Raw genomic sequence first — 19268 nt, forward strand, 5'->3', positions numbered from 1 at the left:
ATGCAGTTCTGCCAATCTCAAGTCTCAAGTGGGAGACGTCTTAAGAGGGCTTGGAGAGCCTACTACACTGCCAACATATGCTCTGCTACTCTTCAATACAGCCAAGTGGACATGTAGCATCCTATCTCCTTTGGGCAAGACCAGGACAAGAGGAAGAAAAGCACCTAGGGTATCCATGAGGGGTCCCTAAACTTCAAGCCTTTGGGGCCTCTCTTGCCTCATGCAGTCCTAGCTTTGTCTTAGGTTCTTCAAAGCAGAAATCATTAAAAGTATTGCTTGGGGTTGCTCTTACCAATCCCAGCCTCTTTTCACATCTTTTCCCCAGACTATGGCAAACTCACTCCCATCTCCTTTATAATATGCATCACGATTATAATTAAAGAATTGTGCGAACAGGGTTGGGGGTGCAGCTCAGTGGTACAGTGCTTGTCCAGCACATGCGATGCCCTGGGTTCAATTCTCAGTGTTGTAAGAAGGAGGCAAGGGAGGAGTGTGGAATCGTTTGCCTCATGTGCATCTCCCTTACCAGAACAGGGACCAGATCTACCACATTCATTGTCATAACACCTCTCTGTTCCTCAGTTTCCCTGTCTGTGAAATGAGAATAACAATGTACCCAATAAATATTGGTTTTATGATTAATACTATCCCTAGCATCAAGCAAGTTCTCAGCACGTAGGAAGTACCCCATCAATAATTACTGAATGAATCCATAATTGACAGAATAATTCTAGGACTGATGTATGGATGAAATCCAGCAGGGTTGAGTATTTTTTTGCCATAAAGTGTAGTAAAGTATTAAAAGGGTGTGTGTGCATGCGTGTGTGTGTGTGTGTGTGTGTGTGTGTGTGTTCACGCGCACACGTGTGTTTTGAAATCACTCCAAGTCTTCTCCCGTATTTTTGTTCACCTGCATTCTGGTGCCCATGCTGTCTATTATCAGTTTGGGCCCAACTTGCCCTTTCCTAGCCTGCTCAAGAGAGACCCGTGGGGAAATTTCTGGCAAAGAGAAATCATTAGCATAGCTTTCCGCTGGCACACTGGGAAAGGCTTACCACAGCTCCACAGGGAACCCTAAAGGCAGGGAGCCGGTCTACTGTTGCCACAACAGAAGAGTTACTAAGGAAACAGCCCCTTCCTCCTCTCTGGCTCCCTGAATCCTTCCCAGTTCTCCTAGGGCCCACAGGGCTTTCTTGAGCAGGCCCCTGGAACTCTGTCCTGACCATCTTCCCTCTCCTTGGGGAGGGACAAAGAGGTGCCAAGTGCTCACTGGCCAGAGAGACTCAAGGAAGCCCAGCAGCAGGCCTTGGAGCTCCCGGTCCCTCGTGGCCCATCTGCTCTCAGAGGCTCTGGGGTCCAGAGCCAATCCCTCCCTGTGCCTCTCCTCTCCGTGTTCCCCCTCATACACCATCCGCTACCGCTGCTGCCAGGGCAGGCTGGGAGCAGGCGTTTGTCTAGCCCTGCCAGGACTGTTACAGCCTCCGGCATTTGCCTGGAGGGGAGTCATAACTACCACTTGCTCGTGGGACCAAAAGGCACGTGGTGGCGTTTGGAGGCAACTCCTTGGTCTGCTGCATGATCGTTCCTTTCAGCATGGCCCTCAGATCCCGTCACTGCATCTGCAAGAGCCATTTCCTTTTGCGGCTTCCCCCACCCACAGTTCCCATCCTCATTTGCAAATGTCCTCAGGTTTACTTTGGAGTCAGCCTAACACTAGACACTTCAAAGGTGCCATGGCCTTTCCTGTTCCCCTCTCTTGAAGTGGGACAAGTGGGGGAAAGCCCCCGGAGTCCTAGCTTTCTAAAACTGTCCCATCATCTGTCTCAACCTGCTCCACCCCCATGACCTTGCTTCAAACCATCAGGCTTGACAGACGCCTGCTTTTCACAGCCCCCTGAGGAGGACCTGTGGCTTCCTTCTGAGAAGGGAGTTCTTCTAACAAAACATGTTGCAAATGGAAAGCTCTTTTATTGTCTTAAAATAGAAATGCATAGAAAAACATAGACCCTTCTTAACCAGTCCTCTCCCAGTATTATTCTGAAGGGACACTTCTGGATCAAAAGGAAAAAAAGATCTTTTTACTGGGAGCGATTGCTAAATGGCTTGATTTCTGTCACAGAAATATTCTTCTGATCAGAAATTCAGTGTTGGCATTAACAAGACATTAATAACTCACATTAACTGTGGTAGCTTCTTGTCTTTCTGTCTTTTGTCTTTTACAGGGAGCCCCTGCTGGTATGCTGGGCTTTGGGACAGATAAAATCTACCATTGCTAGGCCAAAAATGTCCTTGTTCAGTGTTTCTTGCTGAGAACAAGAGAACTGTACCAATGAGATGAGGTACAGTACTTTGCATTCAGCCTTTCCCACTTATAAGCTGTGTGATCTTAGGCAAGTTACTGTCTCTCTCTGAAGCTTCAGTCTAAGAGACTTTGCAATGGAGATAATACTGCCTTCCTCTCACCATTATTGTTAAAAATTACATTGAGATAATTTATGTGAAGCACCTAGCATGATGCCTGGCTCATAGTAAGCGATCAATAAATGGAGTCAGAGCCAAGCTATAGGAACGGTGGCCCGTATTTAGGGTTAATCTGGGGGTACAAGAGGAGATTGGAAGAAAGACTTCTTGCCACCCAGGCACCAGACTCCTTACTACATAGTTACCCATCAGGTCCATTCTTTTCTGTAATACCTGGGGAGATTTACTTACTAGGGACTTCATTAGGACAAGTACAGCTTTGACAAGTGATGTTCAAACTTATAATTGAAACTATACACAATTTATTGTGGTTAATTAAAAACTGGGTAGTAGGGTAGCCCACCAGGATTTCCACCCCTCCCTCTTCCTTAGCAAAAGAAGTTGTCAAGTCACTGTTTAGGGCCTCTCCTCGCTGTGAGAATATAAGCTGGGTTGTACTTTTTATTTAGTCAGGGAGACTGCTCCTTTTGTGGTTTGTAAAAGTCCAAGGAAAATGTGCACAATTTATACAAGAATCCCAGGGATCTCCTAGGAGGGAAATAAAATTGATTGGACCTCACCACCCCCAACAACCATGGCCAAAGAAAGCACATGAAAGAGAAAGTAAAAGAAACAGAGTCAGACCTCAACGAATCGGCGATGTTTTATTAAGCAGCAGAGGGGCATGTTTTCAAGAGAAAATGGCAACTGGTTACAGTAAGGGTCTGAGTTTTCTAGGGTTGGGTGAGACTTCATCACAGCAGAATGTGTCAGTTGGGCAGTGAGGGAAACAGTTGTAGAATGGGGAAATTGGGAAAGTCCAGAGCCCATTTTTTTCCTTCTCTCTCTGGGACCCATTGTCCTCCTTTTCTCCGTGGGGGTTGTTGTTTTCCATAACCTTCAGCCAACATCAGCGTCCACCATCACCACCACTGGTACCACTTCTGCCACACCATCAGGCCGACCATGGTCAGAACTTCACCTCCCCCAGGCCCCTCCCATCACCTCCACTCCCAATGCACAACCCCTGCTGCCCCTTCCTCCAGCAGGGCAGTTGCCACTGTGACACCATCAGTGACACAAAAGGTCCAAACACACCCATGTCTCTAAGGCCCAGCTTCCTGGAGCTTGAGGATTGTAAAACAGTCAATATCAAAACTACCAATGAAGCTGGGTGCAGTTGCACATGCCTGTAATCCCAGCAACTGAGGAGACTACGGCAGGAGGATCACAAGTGTGAGGGCAGTCTGGGCGACTTAGCAAAATCCTGTCCCAAAACAAAAAATAAGAAGGGAATGGGGCTATAACTCAGGGGTAGAGCACCCCTGGGTTCAAACCCCAACACTACCCCCTCACCCCCCAACACACAAAATCCACCAACTTCAGAGCCCTATTTAAAACACAAAGTATACAATTATGAACCCCATAGTTGTGGATTGGTTATAGGTTTATATTTTTGTTTGTTTTCAGTGTTATGAGACTTAGCAAAAATATCTATTGTTGTTTATGCAGATTTGATGTGCAATATAAATATATGTGCTATGATTTGAACATTTTTATTTTGGGACAAAAAGCCCTGAGGTTCTGTTGAATAAACACACACACACACACACACACACACACACACACACACAGCATAAGAGAAAATAATGCAACAAGACAGGATCCCTACACAGCTAGCCATGCAGAAAGACTGAGAACAAAGTTCTCATAGGTCCCATTGTGGTTCTGAGTCTTCCCAAGAGAACTAAAGAAAGAGTGTGTATGAGTGTGTCTGCCTGAATGTGTTTGTGTGTACAGTGGCTGTGTGAATATGTGTGAGAGTGAGCACAGATGTAAATGGGAGTGTGTATGTGTTCATTGAGTGCAAATATAGGTGGACTCGAGTGTAAGTATGCCTGTGAGTGTAGGAGTACATCATGTGAGTGTGAATGGAGGTGTGTGATTGAGAATATGAGTGTGTAAATATGCATTGTGTGCGTGGATGTGTGTTTGTGAGTGTGATTATGAGTGAGTGGAAATTTCAATGTGCATGTGGGGGTATACTGTGTGAATGTGAGTTTGTCGATGTAAATTGAGTGTGTGAAAACACGTGTGTATGTGTGTGTGTGTGTGAATTTAGATAGTGTGAATGTGAGTGTGTAGATGGAAGTTCGTGAGGGTGACCATGATTCTAGGTGCATCATGTGAGTGTGAGTACTATAGAAGAGGGCCCAAAGATGCAATTTTTATTTATGGAATCCTGATTTTGAAAACCAATCATTTCTGAGCAGAAGCACCCTCTTGCCCAGAAGTCAGCTTGGAAACTGGTCATGACCAGAGTGACTGTATGTACCAATTTGCCTGAGATAGAACTTGTTTATGCCTGTTGTCCTGGCATAATTACCATTATTTTGTGTTCAGGTTGATTGTAATTGAGGGATAACATTCATCAGTAAAGTATCTACCTTTTAAAATTACAACATAATGATTTTTGCATGGGTCCACACCCATATAACAATCCTCCAGCTCCAGACATGGAACAGTCCCTGTATACCCCTCCTCCAGCATAATTATCAATAGCACCTTTTTTCACTATCAAAAAGTCTTGATTTTGACAATGAACTCTTCGGTCATTCTAGTGAAGTCTTGCCAGAGTTTCTCCTTGGGCCCTCTTGAAGGAGGGTGGATTTCATTGTCCCTTAACATTATGCAATCCTGTGGTCTTTGAGTAATATTTTATACATGCTGGAGAATCAAAGTAAATGTATTACAGCTGTTTGGAAACCAGAGAAAGTTTTAAATTACATCCGCTTGACTTGATGGGCTCCAAGGATGTGTGGATTCTGGAAGGTGGAAATTATTAGAACAAGCACCTTCATGGAAATTACCATTAATTCAAAGTGTCTGAACTTCCCTTTACCCCGTCTCCACCATTCCAGTCTTCTTCTGCCAAGCTTTCCTTTCATTAAAGGAATGAGTCATCCCTATCGGGAATCATATAGGATCTGTGGGAAAGCGTATGGGATTTGAAGTCAGCCAGGCTTGGTCTTGCAATTAGACTTTACCATTTGCTAGCTCTGTATCTTTTAATAATTCAGTTAACTTCTCCAGGCCTCAGTTTCCTCATCTATAAAGGAGAAAACGTGACCTACTTTGCAGAGCTGAAGTCAAGATTATATTCTTTTATTGGTACATTGTAATTATATATAATAGCGGGCCATCATACTTGTAAGAAGACCCAACTATCCCATAAAAAAGATGACACAGAGAGGTCTATGTGGAGAAACTGAGGCCTCCCAATCAATAGCCATCACAAACCACCAGACTTGTGAACGAATAAACATTCAGATGATCCCACCCCTCCACTACTGAGGCTTCTAATGAGGCCCCAGAAACTGGGAAACAAACAAAAACTATCCCCTGCTGTGCCCAATCTGAATTCCTGGTCCATTGATCTGGGGCATAACATATGGCTATTTTAGTTACTTAATTTAGAGGTCTTTTGTGATACAGCCATAGTGACTACAACTTGATGTAATCTGGGTTTTGTTGATGGCACTGATGTTCCATATATCTGCATCAGGCAGAGCAAATGCAAGCACAACTCTCTGCTTTGGTTCATCCAAAACTCCAAGGTAAAAAGTCTAATATATATTTGTCCTGTTGCTTCTGAGGAGTGTCATGCACATATTTGTGCTCACGAAATGAATTGATTCCACGATCCAACCCCAAATAGTCTCATGGAGTCAAAAATGCTTACAGCCCTGTCTGTCTTTTTACACTGACCATTTACTAATCTGAGGGAAATGAAAATAATATAACTATTTATAGCCAAAGATGCCTGAAGTTATATATGCAAATTCCTGCCATCCTCTTCAAATAGCAGTTGTGAAAACTCTGATCCCACTTCTTTATTTTCCATGCCACAAAAATGGAAACTTTATCCAGTGCTATGAATGCATCTGGAGAAGGAGAGAGATGTGGCAAACTAGCAAGACCTCAAGTCGCAGCCAAGAGCTGTGAAGAAAATCAGGCCTAGGAAGTTAAGGCAGCAGCAGGACCAGCTTTCCAGACTGATAGAAGCAAGAAAAAGGCATTTAATGGGCAGATCATGTACTTAAGGCCAACCCTGACCCGGAGCCTGCCACATGGTCATGGCAAGGAAGTTAGGTTACAGAGTGGTGAGGGTGTGAGCTATGGATCAAACAAAAGGGTTTAAATCTGGTTTCTGGACACATTGACTATGGGACCTTAGGGAAGTTCCTGAACTCCCTCAATTTTGTCACCTGTAAAAAATAGTACAACTTGGGGCAGAGCCAGCTAGTAGTCTACCTAAGATATGCATCCCTTTTGACCAGTATACTTGAGGCTGGGAAGCAGCCTCCAAGCATCTAAGCTGGTCCATGTGACTAGATGGACCAATGTGACCAAAGGAAATGAGCAGAGGTCATTTGTGAACCATTACCAGGTTCAGGTGGTAATCCAGTGTGCCTTGTCTGCGCTAACATTTCCTTTCCTGGTGACCTTGGAGGCCATGAGTCAAAGATGGTGACATCATAGGATTGAATGAACCTGGGTCTTTGTGTCACCACTTGGAAGACAGCCACACATACACATTACACTTCATGAAAGTGAGAAATAAATTTTTACTATGTTAAGATATTAGAATTTGGGGGGGCTGGGGTTGTGGCTCAGTGGCAGAGCACTTGCCTAGCGTGTGTGAGGCTCTGGGTTCCATCCTCAGCACCACATATAAATAAATAAAGGTTCATCAACAACTAATAAAAATATCTTTAAAAAATTGGGGGTGGGGCTGGGGAGATAGCTCAGCTGGTAGAGTGCTTGCCTCGCAAGCACAAGGCCCTGAGTTCAATCCCCAATACCGCAAAAAAAAAAAAAAAAAATTGGGGCTGTTTGTTATGGCATTTAGCCCACCCCAATTCATACACTATTTTGTCTGAGAAGTTCACTGTTTAAGAATTGCTATAAGAAGGGGCTGGGGAGATAGCTCAGTCGGTAGAGTACTTGCCTTGCAAGCACAAAGGCCTGGGTTTGATCCCCAGCACTGTCAAAAAAAAAAAAAAAAAAAAAAAAAAGAATTGCTATAAGAAGAATTGTGGATAATTATAAAGGGTTGTTTACCATCTGACTGGGTACTCCTTAAGACCCCTTTGACCTGCTTGATTTCTGTTGACTCCATCAACCCAGTAACTTTTATGTCTATCTGGTATCCACAAAATAATGAATAAATTTGAATTGTCTGCAACTAGTTTAAGAGAAAAGAACTACAGTCTGGATTCTTCAACTATAAGGGAAAGAAAGATTGATGTTTAAAGAGAATGATTTATATCATTACAAAAAGTTATTTAAACAGTTATCAAAGTATAAAATAAGACACACACACACACACACGCACACACACACACACACACTCATAGGAAAGTCTTAATTTGCCAGTTTGGCACTTTGATGCCAAATGGGACCAAAGAAATGAGTTTTCCTAATAGAAAATTTGGAAACCAAAGTTTACTATTAGATTGTCTTTAAAGTTACACAAAGCTTTTATAAGTTAATTAAATGGCTGACTTAATCACTGGTTCATGTTTCTAGCAAATTGAATGGTTTACCTAGGGAAGGAAACGATTGTGTAAATGCAAACTCGGTAGCAAGAATTGTACCTGAAAAATATACCTTATTAGCAACATCTGAGTTCTTGCTTTGAAATATCAGTGTAAACAAACGTAACTTATATTAATACAGCACGTTTTTTAAGGTTCCCAGTGTGTGCTCACAACAACCCTAAGAGTTAGGGCACATTTTATTGACATCATTTCACAGATGGAAAATCTATGAAACAGAGTTGTTATTTGGCCAGCATCTTACAGCTCATGTGAGAATCAGAAGCCAGGTCCCCTGACTCTCAGAACACAATGTTTTCTCCACAAGGACCTCCCAGGTTGATGTGTTCAACACAGAGGACAGACCAGCGGGAACCAAATCAAACAGACAAACTGTTTTTGAGCCTGGTCTGGGCAACATCTCATGTTTGGGTGTCTCACATGATAAAAAAGTAATCGAAGACAGCCCTACATTCCAAGAACGGCCAAGCTAAGGAGAGAATAATCTAAATAGGTGAATAGTTAAATAAAATATTATGGTAGCAATTACTTTAAATAACAGAACAGACACGGTAAGGCAGCATGAGACTAAACGACAGGTAAGCAGCACATTTGAAAAATTTGATCATCGAGAGGGAGAAAAGAACATAAGGGGCTAGACTACCAGAAAAGGCTGCGTACAGGAACTGGGATCTCCAAAGGAGGTAAAAAGCATGGCAATTATTTGAATCACCAGAACTCCTCACTTATTCTTCTGGAAACATATCCCACTTCCTTTGGGAAATTGTCCCCTCCCCATTTTAAGCATTTGAGATTCATTTCTAGATGAGACTGCAAATGTTAAGTGACCTGTAGGCCTCAGCCACTGGAGTGAGGATAGGATCCAATTCTAAACAAGTAGAATTTAGTTTTTAAAAAACTGGAACTAAGAGAAAGGATCCAGTCCTACTTCATGAGACATGGGGAGAAGCTGCAGATGGTCATGGGTCCTTCTCTAAGAGCAGACCAGGCTGAGAAAAGGCAGCAGAGATTAGAGAAAAAGCAAGGATGCGGATGACCTTGGAGAACTTGGTCCCAGTAGTCCTGGAAGCCCAGTAGACTCTGCCTTCCCTGCAAGTTTTGCATTGATTTGATCATTTTCTCTAACAGTGGTCAACTGGGGCTCATGTCACTTGCAAATGCAGTGGCAACAGTAAGACTAGGTAGAGAGGGGAGGGCAAGCTGCTCAGGCTGACACTACTGAACAAGCCTACACAGGAGGTGGGAGGCACAGGACTTCTCTGTGGTAAAGAAACTTCTCGAACTGAGGATTTGGCATAGCTCAACCTCAAAGTAAAACTCAACAAAAGCTTTGAGCACATTGAGACCATGGAAGAATATATCAAGAGATACTGACTGAGCAGGCAATCAGAATGTGGAAGCAGGTTCCCAGAGAGAAACCATGACTGGCAAACTGTAGCAGAAAGAGCACCAGACCCAGGGTAAAAAGCTCCAGTGAGAAAGGCCCTTTGTATAGATCAAAATCATTTGTGAATTTGAGAGAATATTATTAATTCGGAGTCATCTAAATGGAGGTAACTGTTGAAGTTACCTTCTAAAGAGAAGGGAGTCTTTGAAAACTGTACACAATTAGTCAAAGACAATAGGTACATTGAGGAATTAAGGAAAAACAAAACAGTATCAGGAAAGCAGAGTTAAGAGGGAGAGGTTGAACAGCAATTAAAAGAACCAGGAAAGCTGCTATGGTTTGAATATGGTTTATCCCCTCTGAAGATCATGTTGAAATTTGATTGCAATCATGGTGGAGATGAAGCCCAGTGGGGGTGCTTGTGTCATGAAGGAGAAGCCCTCATGAATGGATTTATGCCTTTCTCACGAGTGCATTCTCACTCTTGGGGGACTGACCTTTAGATCTATGATCCAAAATGAATCTCTTTTCTTCACAAAGAATATAGCCACAGGTATTCTATTATAGCAACAGAAAATAAAGACAGAAGCCACAGAGAAATTTGAAGAGAACATTTATTGAATTTGAGGAACAGGAAGTTACTGGTGAGCTTGGAGATGTCATAATGCCTACTAAATAATGGAGGGAAGGGTAGTAATGGGTGTGGCAATGCCACAGATGCCATCAGCACCCACTCGCATTCTTCAGACTTACCAGAGTTGACTTTCCAGTGTGGAATCTGATTTTCTGTGCCTGAGGGATTTTGTTTTTTCCCTCTCAGAACCACAAAAAGCTGTTTTGCCTATGGAGTGGACTAGAAGTAGTAGGGAATTAATAGCCCTTAAGAATAGCTCTTTGATTCATGAGTTGGTGTACAAACACTCCAGTTCCCTTGTCCTGCCCTCTATGAGAGCATTTGGAGACACACATTTTGTATCATTTCCCAGAGTATCCTCCTAAATTAGCTCCAGCTGTCCACTCTATGGGTGGCTGAATAGCAATACTCTTTATTAACTGTGTTCTTCTCCTCATCTTACTCCTCTGGTCTTCTAGCAGTGTGTTCCCTGCACTTCCCAAATAAACAGCTTGTACTTGAATCCTTATCTCTGTGTCTCCTTCAGAGAGAACCCAAACTAAGGACACCCGTTAGAGTGAGAAAAGGGGACAACTATGCCAAAGACAACTGGCTTAAAGCAAGACTTTGTAGATGTACTTGTCAGCTTTGCATTGCTGAAACCAAAATACCCAAGAAGAACAACTTAGAGGAGGAAAAGTTTATTTTGGGCTCACAGTTTCAGAGGTTCAGTCCATGGTCAGCAAACTCCACTGCTTTGGGCCCAAGATGAGGAGAAACATTGTGGTGGAAGGATGTGGCGCAGGAGTTTATGGCAGCCACTCGTGGCAACCAGGAAGCAGAGGGGAGAGGCCACAGAGAAGATGCACCCTTCCAGAGCATGCTCCCAGTGGCCCACCTCCTTCAGCTCTGTACCACCTACCTACAATTACCCCCAGTTAGTCAATTCAAATTAAGATGGGCAAATTTGGTTACAGCTCTACTAATCTAATCATTGCATCTCTGAATATTCCTGCATTAACACAGGAGCTTTGGAGGGACACCTCATATCCAAAATATATTAGCATACCTAAAGGTATGACCTCCTTAAAGCCCTTTCCTTTGAGAAGATGGAGTGGTACCAGAGAAGAGAGATATCAAGTTCAAATACCAATTCCTGAATGAAGATGTGCAGAGTGAAGATGCTTTTTATTTAGTGAGCATTTGTGCTGTATGCACCATTACCTGGAGGGCTCTGGAAAGGAATATGTCAGCTCAAAAGCAGGCAAACATCTCAGGAGGAGAATGGACCATAAGAAGTAGGTCAGAGTCCAGCCCCCAGGAAAACAAAGTTCATGCATTTCTGAAGTCCTGTGATTCCAGGCTCCAGGGCTGCAAGCAATCCTTTCAGCCACAGTCAATAAGACAGTCATCTTAAAGCATGACTGGGCGTGCCCTTTTTGCTTTCTCTCACTTTCCATTAGTGATGTCAGCACTTTCCTCTCTGTAGTCGCTCAGACAAACCTCCTTTGACAGCGCATTCATATCCTCTCTGCTGGTCCCAGCAGCCCCAGGGACACTGTGTGGAAACCTGGATCCTTTACTGCCCAAAGCCTTTCTGCTTCAGATGCTTCCACATTTATTGTTTTATCATCTCTCCTCTAAGGAGTTCTCTCTCTCTCTCTTTCTCTCTCTCTCTCTCTCTCTCTCTCTCTCTCTCTCTCTCTTTCTCTCTCTCTTTCTCAAAAAGTGTTTCAAGAAAAACAGCCCCATTTTCTCACATGGTTGAAGGGTTGATGCTGCTGAGATAAGAGCTCTTTGGATGTGATGATCCTGAGAATCCTATGAAGTGACAAGACACTTACATTTTTGCCCTTCCCTGTGCACGTATTAATTGCATCTGTGGATCCAAAATGGAAGTTTCTATGTGATGTCAATAGTGTGACCTCAGACCTCTGTTGGGGAAAAGGACACTGCTCTCCAGCACCAGGTGTCAAGCTCGCCTGTGGTTCTTGCAGTTTGCAATGACCCCCAGGATACTCCATCCTGGGAGATGGGTCTCATCCCCCTGACTCCCTGCTCTTGACAATCTGGCTTGCAGTTGCCCCCACTTGAGTTTGAAGCTGATCGAGAAATAGGTAGATTGGCTTGTGCTATGCTAAGCATCTTCTATGTATTAGCACATTTCAGCCTCAAAAATGGTCTATGAGGTAAACGTATTATAAGTCCTGTTACAGGTGAGAGACTGAGATACAGAGAGGCTATAGATAGAGCTTGCTCAAGTTCTCTGATAGTGAAGTTTGCTGTTGGAGCAAATGAAAACAGAAAGAGCTCAGGATACTCCATCCAGGTAAGATTGGGTTCACTGGGGTAGTTGAGAAAGGAATATCTCAGGTGGTTCTCAATACCACAGAGTTCTCATTAGTCTTAATGGGTTCAAATTCTGTAGCTACTCTTCTGTCCTAGACCTTGATGCTGGGGCTATGATACCCCATAGATGGCCCAGGGGAGAGTCTGTCAGGACCAGATTGTGCTTACTAGTTTCCAATTCCTTCCTTCCCTAGCTCTCAGTTTTGTCATCATATGACTTCCTGTTAAAAGCACCCCAACTTTGCCCCTGCACCACAGACCAAATTCATTACCACATTAGGAAAGACCCTAAAGACTCGTCCACCTTCCCACTGCTCTGAGGTTTCATACCCTTGTGTCCTCTGCTGTTGCCTCCATCACAGAGACAAGGCGACTCAGCTGGACCAACAATAGAGGAGCACTTCGCTCTTTTAGGTATCTCAGGATTGTCAATCTACATTCAGAAGCTACTTCCTGAGCCGAGCCACTTGATGTTTCCCAAACACATTCACAATCCCCTGCTTTGATAGCTTAGCTCGCACTGTGCTCTCCACCACGAATGACTCATCTCTGAAAGTCTAAACTCCATCCATTGTCAAAGCACAGTGCCATGCAACCATTGCTTCATGACTTCACCGAGCTCCTCTCAGGAAGTCCTCTGTTTTCGTCAACGATTTCACTGCTGTGACTAAAAGACCTGAATAGAACAACTGCAGAGGAGGAAAGGTTTATTTAAGGGCTCACAGTTTCAGAGGTCTCAGTTCATAGAGAGCAGGCTCCATTCCTCGGGACTTGAGGTGAAGCTACACATCTTGGCAGAAGAGTGTAGAGGAGGGAAGCAGCTCACATGGTGATCAGGAAGCAGAGAGCGGCTGCACTTGCCAGATACCAACATATACTCAAAGCTACTTCCCAGTTCCCACCTCCTCCAGCCATACCCTACCACTTCAGTTACCACTCAGCTAATCCCTATCAGGGAATTAAATCACTGATTGGGTTAAGATTCTTACAACCCTATCATTTCTCCTCTGAATCTTCTTGCACTGTCTCACATGTGAACTTTTGGGGGACACCTCACATCCAAACCATAACACCCTCTAAACCTCCACTGATCCCTGTAGGCTTTGGGTTTGTTTGTTGGTTGGTTTTTGCAGTACTGGGGATTGAACCCAGCGGACCTTGCACATGCCAGGCAATCTCTCTGCCACAGAGCTATGTCCCCAGTCCTAGGCTTTGGGTGTGCCCCCCTTTTAGGTAGTACGTGTGCTGTGTTCTTCTTCGATATACGCATATTTATGTTCACATTTCCTTTTCTATTCTGTAAGTTTGTCAAAACTTACACAGTGATTCAACTGGGTATCTTTGGTTTGCTTAGCAGAGAGACTGGCATCTAGTGTATTCTTTAATGAAAAAGGATAGTGCCTTTACACAGACAGGAAATAATAGCAATAGCTGGTAAGGGAAACTCTGGGAATTGCAAAAAAGATGATGGGCTTGATGCATCAAATAAAAGAATATTTATAAATCAGTCCTTTCTGAAACATGGTGGATATCTATGAGAATTCAAACAGATCAACACTCCACTTAAAAGAGTAGATTTTATCATTTAATTAAATTATTTATGGGTGGGGGCCTGAGAATGATTGTTTCAGAGCCCAAGATTCCTCAGCTTCCTTTCTCACTCCCATTTTCCTTTCTTATTAAAAATCATTTGAATTTTGAGAAACGCTAAGGGTTTTATACTTCCTCTGTAATTTTTCTCTTTCAAAATTTGATCTCACAGGATGCAGTAGCACACACCTATAATCCCAGCTACTTGGGAGGCCAAAACAGGAGGATGACAAGTTCTAGGCCAGTCTGGACAACTTAGTGAGACCCTATCTCAAAATTAAAAATAAAAAGGGCTGAAGATGTAACTCAGTGTGGAGTGCTTTCTTAGTATGTTCAAAGCCCTGGGTTCAACTCTCAGAACTGCAAATAATAATGATGATGATAATAATAAAGTGGCCTGATACTGAACTGATGATCTAAGATTTATAGCAGGTTCTTCATCCCTCACTCTTTAGAAGTCATGTACCTTCTGAGCAGATTTTAAGAGTAGTGGCTAAAGATAATATCAGTAATAGTATCAGTAATGATAGTAATAACTGCCAGTACTTTACAAAACACATTAGCTAGGGAACTAGCAACAGGAAGCAACTCTGGCAGTTATGGTTTAGATGTAGTGTCCCCCAAAAGTTCGCATGTGAGACCAAAAAGGTTTAAAGGAGAAATGATTGGGTTATAGCCTTAACCCAATCGGTGAATTAATCCCTGATGGGATCAACTGAGTGGTAACTGGAGGCAGATGGGGTGTGACTGGAGGAAGTGATTCATTGGGGGTGTGGCTATGGGGTATATGTTTTGTATCTGGAGAATGGAGTCTCTCTCTCTGCTTCCTGACCACCATGTGAGCTGCTTCCCTCTGCCACACTCTTCTGCCATGATGTTCTACCTCACCTTGAGACCCGAGGAATAGAGCCTTCTGTCTACCAACTGAGATCTCTGAAACTGAGAGCCCTCTAATAAACTTTCCCTCCCTTACAATTGTTCTGGTCAGACCTTTAAGTGACAGCAACCAAAGAGCTGACTAAAACACTGATTCATTAAGTAGAAAGGGAGATGTAGGGAATTATAATTGATGCTATCATTGTTCCACACAGATCCACTTCGCCATTGGCACATTCATCCACTACCTACCTCTCCCCTTCTCCCTCTGCCAAAGGGAGCTCCTCCCTTGGGAGATTACCCTCTGCCTCCCATTGGACTGATAAGGGAGTCAAAAAAAAAAAAGGCCAACCCCCTTGCCTGAAGGCAGAACTTACTCTGGGATGCAGTTCAGACCCCATAGCCTTCTAGGCTGAGGCCAGACTCCAGCTGAGACAACACCTTTCCTCAACTATTCCCCTGCCCTGTCCAGCTTCTCTCACTTCCTTAGGAAGGCATCAATAAGCCATGTGCCAAGAATCCCCACCTCAGGCTCTGTTTCTAGAGAGTCCAATCTATGTCAAAAGGACAGTGGGAAGCCCACAGAACTGGGAGAACCCACTGGCAGCCCTGGGAGTGCTCAGAGAAGAGACCAAGGTGTGGTTTTCAGTCAGCCCTTTTCATGCGTTGTTGGGTTGTTGGTTTGTTTGAGGATTCCTCCTCCCCACTGAAAATCCAAATTTCCATAAAAAGGATCTAACTGGCTTATCCTGGGTCACATGCCCATCTTTGCACAAGAAGAGGACTGGACGAGATCTCCTTCAACCATTTTGCCAAACTATCCAGGTTTCTCGAGGTAACATTTTTCCAAAAGAACAATGAATATCATCTAGACAAATATCATCTCATCCAATCCTCAGGACAGCCTTGAGGCAGACGCTACTATAGTTGTCATACAAATGAAAGAACTGAGGCACAATTCAGGAAAAGTCAAGGAGCTAGCATGGCCCTCACCAAAATCTCGTTTCAAAGATCCTTCAACATCCTTTCCACCCTGACTTGGAAATTATCAGAGTAATTCCAAGCCTGTCTTCATCTCTTTTGTGCTGTTGCAACAGAATACCACCGACTGGGTCATTTATAATGAATAGAAGTTTATTTCTTACCATTCTGAAGTCTGGGAAGTCCAAGATTCAGGAATCAGCATCTGGCAAGGGATTTCTTCTGCGTCGAAACATGGCGGAAGGCATCGTGGGGTGGAAGCAGAAAGAGAGAGTAAAAGGGTACTGAATTCCTCCTGTTACGATTAACTCACTCCCACTGTAGTGAACCTACTCTTGTGATAACAATATCAATCGATTCGCTCCACCCTTGTGGCCTAATCACCTCTCATGAAGCTCCACCTCCCAAGGCAGTAGCATTGAGGATTAAGTTTCCACCACATGCGTTCAGGACGGATGCTTTCAAACCACAGGGCATGACCCTTAGCAGTTATTGGTGTAGGCATGGTCATGTCCACGTCCTTGCCTTTAGGACAGGAGGAAGGGAATTTTCCTGAGTCTCTTGGAAGTATCTCCTTATTCCTGAGAAAAAGACCCAAAAAGGACCCATTCCCAACTCTTCCTCCAGACATCACTAAATCTGGATCTAACCAAGAGAAACTGCCTGAAAACTCTGCCCAACCCTGAATTAATGCCAGCCCAAGGGTTGTACAGGACCAAGAGAATCACAGAGAAATGGAGCACAGTTTCATTACACCTTTGATTCATTTACACCTTTGATATCTCTAATATGACAAAATAATCTTCCTTGTTGTAAAGATGCAGCTCAGGTAAGACATTGCTGTCACGTATAGCCAGAAACATCTTAACCGATACTCTGATTCTTCTGGTTGAAGAAGATGCCAAAGCAATAAGGACACTTTCCAAGATCAATCCCAGGACAACTCATGATTTTGAAGATTGCCATTTACTAGCTGTGTGACCTTAAGCAAGTCATCTAACTTCTCTGAATCAGAGCTTCTTTATAAGTCAAATAGAGATAATACCTATATCTTCCCCATAGTGTGTCAAAAGTATTAAATAGGATCAACAAACAACCTCCACCTGGTACAGAGTGAGTTCCCAGTAATAGTTGACTATGAGCTATTTCTCTTGAGAGAAAAGGTTGAAATAAAATTTAAAAGTGAATATCTATTGCTTTAACAATGTTAGTGAATCTTTAATAGTTTGTCCCTTCCGCATCATTTATCCACAAATATACCTAACTCAGCCATTGAATCATCTCATGTCACATGACCTAATTCTGCCAGGGCAACCTCTTACAAATTGGACCATATTTAAAATTTAACTTGTAAAAGGCAGATTCCCCATAGTCTGTTTGTTTGAATAGCCCCTGGCATGATTCCAGGAACATGTGGGCACTTAATGTATTCTTAGCTCAGTGGTTTTTAACCATGGGTCAAAAATTGAATTCAACTATAGTGGTTCTTAAATGTTTTGGGGTCATGAACCCTTTTTAAGAATCACACGAATGTTGTGGACCAATTTCTAGATAAATGCTCAGTCAAGCAAAATGTCCATACTCTGGTTTCTTCCCCCTCTACTTCTTCCCCCCGAATAAAAGACTTTAAAATAAGCCAAAACTAAAACAGTTAATAAATACCTCTCAGTACTAGGGACTTCAGAAAATACACATCATTTAATCATTACAAAAATGCCCATTTAAAGGGTTTGCTCTGGCCTTTGTATAGGTTCAGAGATGTCGATATTGTTCACAAAGTCACAGCTGAGTGGTTTCACTGTCCTAGCTGATTCCCACTCTTTGCTCCTCATGACCCATCAACTGAGGTCACAGGCAAGAGCCAGCATATTCATGTTTGTTCTGCCAGTGAGGAAACTGAGGCACTGTGTGGAAAGGGCGTCAGGAGAAGGAAGAGTGGTAAAGATATAACCAACTCACCTGAACCTGAGGCAGCTTCATTCACTGGCTCCTTCCTTCCTTCACTCTCTCATGCAGGCTAAGCATTATGGCCTCCTGAGCACTCTATCAGGAGTGGTATCATGTGGCACGGTAGAAAGAACCCACAGCAGATAGGCCTGGATCTAAATTTCGGCTACACTGGTTAGCTACTGTGTGTCCTGGGCCTCCACTGCCTTCTCTGTTCAGTGGGGTAGGTTGAATCTTTGTTTCAGGGTTGTCCTATGAATCAGATGGGCTAGGTCGAGAGAGCAACTGACCCAGGGCTTGCACAGAATAGGCACTGGACAGAGGTCAGTTGCTGACAGGTTTGATCTATTTTAGGTCGTCAAATGAGAGTCCCTTAGAGATTAAAAAAAAAAAAAAAAGTCCTACCTAGGAAAAGGACAGCATGGGGATCTGAGCTAACACAGAGAACAGGAACCTCCTCTCCTCTTCAGGCCACTCAGCACACGCTCCTCTTTGGTTTCAAACTAAAAAGGGAAAAATAATTTCCTGGTGGTTGGTAGGAGAGTTTTTCCATTAATCTTCCTTATCAATGTCTATAAAGTGACACAAAAGTAACCCCAGCACTTCACACCAAGGAGGATGGCAAACACACCCCTTCCAGAGCTGGACAAAGGTGCTGTCTCCAGGGACAGGAGCAAGGGGCCTTTTCATCAGGAGGAATGTCAGCACCCCCCACAGCCGTCCCCTGAGGTGAACACACACAAAAGCAGTTCCCCCAAAATGTCTGAACACAAAAGCCAGCTTTACAAATTCTGGGCATAAAGTAAGAAGTGACATGTTTGGGAAATATGGAGGCTGCACTGGGGCTGGCCAGCCACGTGAGCTCTGTCTCAACTTCTTAATTCAAATTCCTTTTAGCCATAAAGGAAACTCTTTAAGTGGGATTCCTTCAGCTGGTCCAACCTGATAACCCATCCAGATGTGGGTACGCAGATTTGGAATTGATCCCCTTCACATTTATAGAACCAAATAAATTGGGAGGGAAGAACCAAGTCAGGTCTATTGGCCCAAAATCTAGCTGGGATTGACCAGAATGTGCCTTGAAGCATTCCAAGTGCTTGGCAGAAAATCAGCCTCCTTGATCAATGGGGTGGTTGTTTTGCCTCCGAAGAACGAGCTATTGATTGTGCCAACTAGCATGTCCTTTCACACCAGGGTGGAGCTGGGGGCTGGGAGGGTCAGGCAGCCATCTGGAAGGAAGCATCTTGGCTCTGGACATTGCTCTTGCTGTTTCGGGGATGCTGGACCAGCAGTAGGGAGAAGGGTAGGAGTAAGATACTCCTAACCAGCGCCTTTCTCCTCCAAGGCAATGGGTAAAAAGGCCTAGCGCTAGTCCAGGTTCTGCAACTTCTATCACCCCTGCCTTTCTCCAGTCTATCTCCAAGCCCCTCCCCCCACCCCTTCC

The 19268-nt window shown here is 43.7% G+C and overlaps 1 protein-coding gene across 9 annotated transcripts in view; it reads right to left on the reverse strand.

Moving 5' to 3' along the window:
* Window positions 1–18142, reverse strand: part of LOC306647287 (uncharacterized protein) — a 120345-nt gene extending 102203 nt beyond the window's left edge. For all 9 annotated transcript variants that reach the window (XR_013760067.1, XR_013760068.1, XR_013760069.1 and 6 more), the window contains exons 1-2: window positions 17837–18142; window positions 16042–16099 (exon numbers count right to left, since the gene is read on the reverse strand). Coding sequence is in view for 1 of the 9 variants with exons in the window: in XM_079116518.1 (XP_078972644.1) it covers window positions 16042–16082 (41 nt within the window). In the remaining 8 variants the exon portion in view is untranslated. The remainder of the gene's footprint in view (window positions 1–16041; window positions 16100–17836) is intronic.
* Between the last annotated feature and the right edge of the window lie 1126 nt (window positions 18143–19268).

Source organism: Sciurus vulgaris, assembly GCF_902686455.1.
Source record: "Sciurus vulgaris genome assembly, chromosome: 16".
In the NCBI taxonomy this organism is placed as follows: Eukaryota; Metazoa; Chordata; class Mammalia; order Rodentia; family Sciuridae; genus Sciurus; species Sciurus vulgaris.